Below are 6,874 nucleotides of genomic sequence, written 5' to 3'. Positions count from 1 at the left end.
AAGGCCAGGGTGGATGGGGCTGTGAGCAACCTGGTCTGGTGGGAGGTGTCCCTGCCCATGGCAGGGGGTTGGAACTGGGTGGGCTTTAAGGTCCCAACCATTCTAAGATTCTGTGATGTTCATAGTGCTGAGAAAAGTGTGCTGTCCTGAGAAGTAGAAAGAATTACTGCCTGCACTCAGACAAAGTAACTCTTCCTTTCTGCTTATTACCAGGAAGACTTAAATAGAGTATAGCATTTGACTCTGAGTACTGTGCTCTCAAAAAAACAAAACAAAACACAAACACAAACAAACCACCACACACATAGACCAGTGGAAGAAGCCTAGGGAAGAGCAACAAGAACAATCAGACCTGTGAGGACAGTTGGAAAGAATTGGGGTTGCTTAAAAAGGAAAGGAAATGACTGTGGATGTAATCCTGACACATTTAATCTCTTGCGGAAGGGAAAGGCATAGGCTGTCTTCCACAGATAGATGGGTAGAATAAGAAGTAGTAACTTTAAATTACAGGAGTGGTACAGATTGGACATTACTATCCTTACCACTAAAAAATTCTACTCATCTTCACTGGCATAACTTGGTTTGGGAAGATGAGCAAGCCAGTATTAGAGCAACTCCATAACAACTTAAGGAGATATCTGCTGGGAGTGATGTGGATGGCTGTAACTGATACTTGCTTGGGCCTGAAGCATATGTGGAGTGTCTGAAGCCCTTCCAGACTTGTATTTCTGGATTCTTTGATCCTCACATCTAAGGATTTGTTGGTTATTTCCACTGAAACAAGAGGAGAGGACTGAGTATCTCAATGTCCTTAATCTGTTTGGGATCAGAGGAGAGAAATAGCATTTTTTCCCCAAAAAAATTCCTATATCTGTCTTGATTTTCAGGCTGTGTTCACATCTTATATAAAAGTTCCCTATGTGTCTGCTTATTCCTGCCACGGGCTCCTATTTGCTATTCAGTGATCAGAATATTCCTGTGGCTGAAGTTTAGAAGAGCTTGAATTTTAATTTGGAGGATTCTGGGAGGCTCAGCTTGAGCCCACTGGGGGGGTGCAACTTGGAACCCAGTTTTCCACTTTCAACAGGGTTATGCTGCGGAGTAAAGCTTCCTTTGGAGAGTGTATAAAGTCCATGGGAGTCAAGACCTGACATCCTAGATGCTAGGTGTGCTTCTCTTGTGTCACATCCAAAGCCTTTGGTGGCTGTCTCCACACTTCTCGTTTACCATTTATCTGGTTTAATGTAATTTAGTTTGTGGTTTGGCCAAATACTTTGCAAAACCAAATTGACAACTGGTTTATGTATACAAACTAGTTAAAAATAATTTACTCTTTCAATATGTTATGTCCTGTGGGAAAAGAAGAACTGTAATTAGAGAACAGTTTTCTCTTTTTGCAGGAACACTTCATTTTGCCAGCACTGTCCTATGTATGTGTAACGTCTGTCCTGTACTTTGATGTTTATTTCCTTATGGTGCAAATCTGACATCTTTGGAAGGAGCTTCAGGAGTGCTGACTTCATAAAATGAGTACTTCAAATTTAACTTCAGTTAAATAGTCTTCATCCTCTTTGTTAGTTGATCTGACAGCTGGAGGAGGGAGGAAAGTAACATCTCGTACTTGAAGTGCCAGCTTACTAAGAAATGTAAAGAAATGTGCTATCCTCCTGTAAAACCGCTGCTTTTCGAGTCTGCCTCCAAGGAAAACAAAACAAAAAGATTGAACAGAAAAGGAAGGAGAGGTAAAATTTCCATCCTTTCAGTAGCTTCACAATAAATTTGTGGGTGTTATAACTAGATTAAATGCTAGTGAGTGTTTTCAGGTAAATGGGATGTTGTCTCATTACTGTACAATAGTACCTTATAGTAGCTTACATGAGAAATCAAAGTTATCTCCCATGTGTAAACAAACAGAAACATGTTTTTTGTCCCTTTTTCCTTCTCTTCCCATTCTTAGCTTTTTGACCATAACACACATCTTTGCTTCTCTGTTTTCGTATTGCACCGTAGTTAACTTGTTGAAAAAAGTGGATGCTAGCAAGTTGGTAAACATTCTGAACTTGGGTAGACGGTGCCTGAACCTTGCAGATGCACATATGGTAGTAGCTATGGAGTTTGTGTAGCACTGGTTCTTGTTTGACAGCTTGTACATCATATAATTGGCTCCAGTCCCTTGTAGCTTCAGTTTGAAATCTCCTTGCTTTTAAATATTTGTCTAAGACTTGGGAGAAAATTCTACTTAGCCTTGAGAGTATGTGAAGATACTCTTGAGGTGTCTTCCATCTCTTTACTCAAGGAAAAATCCAGAGGCTTTGCTAGCCTCAATCTGTTTGGTAATGACTCTGCTCTGTGATTCAGGAAGCTGCTTCAGCCTCTTCAGAGCTTCTGCTATCCTCCTGGTTTTCTTTGCTCCAAGTTGTCCGCTGCTTTGTAGGTTTTAAGTCACTAATTGCTTTTGAATCCTGTTTTTCCATGCATGGATTTAGAGGCAGAATTTATATAGAAATCTGGCCATCTGCAAGACATCAAATGTCTTTATTGATGCTGTTCAATCTAGTGCATGAAAAGCTTTTCTTGAGCATCTGGGAGTAGAGCCTATGAGACATCAGGTCTTCAAAGGGCTCTTTGAGGGAGGTTGTCAAGGGGAAAGTCTTCTCAAAGTAAAGTTTGCAGGTTTTACATATTTTTGCTTAAGTGGGAGAGTGGGAGCTTTTGTTTGGGAGAACAGACTTTCTGCAAACTGAAATGCTTTTGTAAGTCACATGTTGGCTTTCTAAGGGGAATCTGTTGTGACGAGGCTTAAGCCCTGAAAGTCTTAAATATAAGCATACTTAATAGCGGGTGGAGTTCTAAACAAGCGTTTGAAATCTCTTCAGGTGTTTCAGTACCTGTGACTGTACTGACATGTCTTGTAGGTGGCAAGTACAAAAAACATTGCTCAGTCAGAAAATAGGATTTAAGGATTGGTTTTGCTGATCTATTTAAATTTGAGCCCAATTTCACAGTGATGTTATAGAAAATCCTGAAAGCAAATACATTAATTACTCCAAAATACTGTATTTTAAAAGACTTCTTGAATTTAGTCTTAGAAAAGCTGCAAAACGTAGTTTAAATGACAGAATAAAACTATCCTGTTAAATGAGTAAGTCAATAATTGTGATGATTTTTCTGACATTTCAAGGAGCAAGTGTACGACGTAAGTACACTTGCAATGACAGAGGTGCCAGTTGTCATGCAAGCTTGAAATCTAGGTGATTTTAACTGAGCTTTAATACAGTTCTTGCGCTTCACCTGCTCCAGCCTGCCTTTCAGGGCCTTTGTAAATGTGTTTCTGTCTGAGAGGACAGTTTTTTGTTTGTCCTTGTCGGTGTGCAGGACTCTCGGGGGAGCGTGAGGACGGTGAGGCATGGTGACAGGTCCATAAATAGGGTTTTGTCTGCAGGATCCTTATCCACTGTTACCAGAAGCGTCACTAGGTGAGGGTGTGTGAGTTTAAGTTGCCTCTATATGTTAGGGTAAGCGGTTTTGAAAAGCTGAGGTTCCTCTGGAGTGATACTGCAGAGCATTTTGAAACGCATACTTAAGTCAGTATTGGCAGAATGTATGTGGATACATGGACTGTTCTTTTCTCCTCCCATGCCACAAACCGCGTGTTTCTTTGGGTTAGCAATGGAGAACTGGCTTGTTGGGTACGAGCATATGATCTCACCTCTGTCAAGTTAGCTGTTTTACAGCGTTTCCGCCAACTTTGATGCTCGCTGTCGTACAACACGTGATATCTCAGAACTCTTCTAAAGGGCATGAATTGGGAGAGGGAGTTCAGCTAAGGTCAGAGCTTTTTGTAATGTGGCCAGGGCATTTCAGAAGCTGGTAATACCAGGTTTAAAATCGAGCAAAGCCTGAGCCTGTATCCTCAGACCACATTATGGTTGGTAGTGCCATGGGGCCACCTTCTTCCAGACATAAACCATTACCCAAAATCATCATCTTTGATAGAAGCAGTGGGAAGCATTTGAAGTATATGATACCAGATTTACAAAGGAGAGTGGGGGAAGGAAGAGAGGGATCCCCTTCCCATTCATGTTGCATTGGGTCACTTAATCTGAACGTCTGTGTAACTTTTAAACTCCTAAGTGGATGATTTTTCCCATAGGAGGCCATTCTTTACCTCTAAACAAGCTTTTTCTTCTTCATTTTAAAGGATCTTATAGTTCCATTGGTTTTGTATTCAAGCCAGTTTCCTGGGAGTCCTTAGTTCTGCAACATGTGGCTTTTGGGTGGGGTTTTTGTTTGGTTTTTACTTACAGAAGTGAACATGTGGCTGACTTTTTTTTTTTTTGAGTGAGATTTTTTTTGTACTAAAGTTACATCTAAAGTTGTGAGTTTTTCTGAAATAAATGCCTAGAAGCTATTTGACTGAAAAGATAATCAACCTTCTGTAGAGCTCTTCAGATTTAGAATATACTTGTCAGTCTATTTCTCACTTCTTTTATTGTGGTTTTGTTTTGCTGTATCAATGAAGTGTGCTGGATTTGTTGCTAAAGGCTGAAGATGCAATTTTGAGTCTTTCTAATAACTGGAATAGAAGGCTGCTTTTTTTAGGTCCGGTCTTTGGCAAAAGCTGATTAGCAGAAGCCTCTTTAGTTCTACCTCAGTAAAAAATACATAAGCTTGCAAAAGAAGTCATAACCTCAATTCTGTCATAACTGTACATGCAGCATGAAGTACATGTAAACTAGCAGATAATGAAAGTGTTATTCAGGTTTGAAAGTTGCTTTGGGCACTGAAATAGGAATGGGATGAAATCAATACAGTTGATCGCTGCTGTAGTGTTTAGTAAATTATTATGGAAAATACTTTGCTTGATCATTAACATTGTTTGCACAGGGGAGGACTGACATTTAGTTCATAGGTAAAGGCTAATCACTTGGTAATTACCCCATTACTGATTGGTATTAATCATTTTATTGTGCAGTCAGTAAACATTTACGTAATTGTTTTAGGTGAACCTGCATCATTACTGCACATCCCAAGCGGTAGCCTCATGAATGCTTTGGAGATGGTATTGAAATTGTACAGAGTAGTCTTCTGGTAGTTAAAAAACGAAACAAAACACAAAATTCAACAGAAAAACCCAGATAACAAAACAAAACCTTGTGGTTTTGTCATTTGTAGTGCCTGCCTTGACCTGGCTGGCTGGTTAAGACCATACAAACAAAACAACGAAATATTCTCTGCCCACATAGTAAGCGTACAAAGGAACAGGAAATTCAAACTCAGGTGTGCTTTCTGTTGTTTGGAAGCAGAACTGTTATTTATCAGTTATGTTTGTGTAATTATTTTAATCAGTATCCCGTAGTCCCATTCAAAGTCATACTGGATTAAAATTATTCCCTCTGCCCCCCCTCAAAATAAATATGTAGTGTCTCTTCAGAGGAGAACCCCTGGGAGCGAGGAGGAAGGCTTGTTACAGATCATTCAATGTTCCTTAATAACAATATGTCTTTTTCCTCTTCAGGCATCGCTGGCTTCACTCAATGACAGATGACCCTCCAACTACTCATCCACCAGTTGCTCGCAAATTTATCTGGGAGAACCATAAATTCAATCTGAGTGGCACTTCCCAACAGTACGTACCTTACTCTACTACTCGCAAGAAGATACAAGAGTGGATCCCACCTACAACAACTAGTAAATAACAACAACAAAAAACGTGACTTGCCTCAGTTTTGGCTTTCAGTGTAAATTGTATTTTCACTGGTTTTGTTCAAAATAAAAGCCTCCTATAACACCTGTAATTTAGTTTATTGAATTGCGGGGAAAACAAGTGAGAAAACATTGGGAAGAGGTAGAGGGCAGAATATATGACAAGTCTTAATCTCACCAAGATATTGGGCTTTTTGTCATATTGTCAGTGGCTCTTGTCTTCACATAAGCAGCTCTTGAACTCTTTGTAGCATGATAACCATCCCTGTGACAGTGACTTCTCACATGTGTACCATTCAAGAGAATACAAATATAAATTTGAAATACAGGATTCTCATCTTTAACATTATCTTACTTTATAGTCTCTGCATGGCAAATAATGTACTATTCATGTATTATATTAGGAAGCCATCTCTTTAAATATTTATAAGAAAAGTTAGAATAATAAGGCCAATGAAGGATTATAGTTTTTATTCATAAATTCTTTGTGCATGAGTATGCATGCATTGCTGTATTAGTGTGGTATGATACATCATATAAAACTTGTAAGGCTACAGTAATCAAATGACATCTCACCCCCTAAGGGAACTCAGCCATAAGCAGAGGGCCCCCCTGTCACAAAAACCTTTTTAGTTGCTTCTGTGTTGTTGAAATTCATTAGAAGATGTTCTGACGAGGATTTGGGATGGGCTGTTTGCTCTATTGTGACAAGACTTTAAAGATCTTTGGAAGTTTGAGAATGCACACTTTTTTGGGAGGTGGAGAAGTAAAATGTACCAGAACCTTCTCAAAAATGGGAAGTTTGCAAGTTCACATTTGAAAGAGAGTTGGTTGGGCCTGTAGCTTTTTTCTGTATCTTACAGTTGGTTGATTCTTATTCCAGCCTGATAATATTTTTTAGCAGAGCAGCCTTCTCCACAAGGCTTCCTGTCTCGAATGACCAAGTCTGTAGATAGCTCGCGGTGGTGGGGTGCCCACCCAGCCCCTCACTCACTCCACCACCTCAGCTGGATGGGGGAGGACACAGAACGCTCATGGGTTGAGATAAAGACGGGGAGACTGCTTGCCAGTTACCATCATGAACAAAAGAGACTTGACTTTAATTTATTGCCAATTAAAATAGATTTGCATAGTGAGAAACAGGCAAAAAAAAAAAAAGTAAACCACC

The 6,874-nt window shown here is 39.7% G+C and overlaps 1 protein-coding gene across 1 annotated transcript in view; it reads left to right on the top strand.

The window, feature by feature from the left end:
* Positions 1–5,788, top strand: part of NDUFA12 (NADH dehydrogenase (ubiquinone) 1 alpha subcomplex, 12) — a gene marked incomplete at its 5' end in the record, with an annotated part of 10,843 nt that extends 5,055 nt beyond the window's left edge. Inside the window, one exon of the mRNA XM_009709642.1 lies at positions 5,519–5,788. Coding sequence (XP_009707944.1) covers positions 5,519–5,699 — 181 coding nt within the window. The remainder of the gene's footprint in view (positions 1–5,518) is intronic.
* Positions 5,789–6,874: the final 1,086 nt, after the last annotated feature.

Source organism: Cariama cristata, unplaced genomic scaffold (genome assembly GCF_000690535.1).
Source record: "Cariama cristata isolate BGI_N322 unplaced genomic scaffold, ASM69053v1 scaffold35631, whole genome shotgun sequence".
Classification (NCBI taxonomy): domain Eukaryota; kingdom Metazoa; phylum Chordata; class Aves; order Cariamiformes; family Cariamidae; genus Cariama; species Cariama cristata.
The sequence above is the reverse complement of the archived record's forward strand: the minus strand, read 5'-3'. Positions and strand labels throughout refer to the sequence as shown.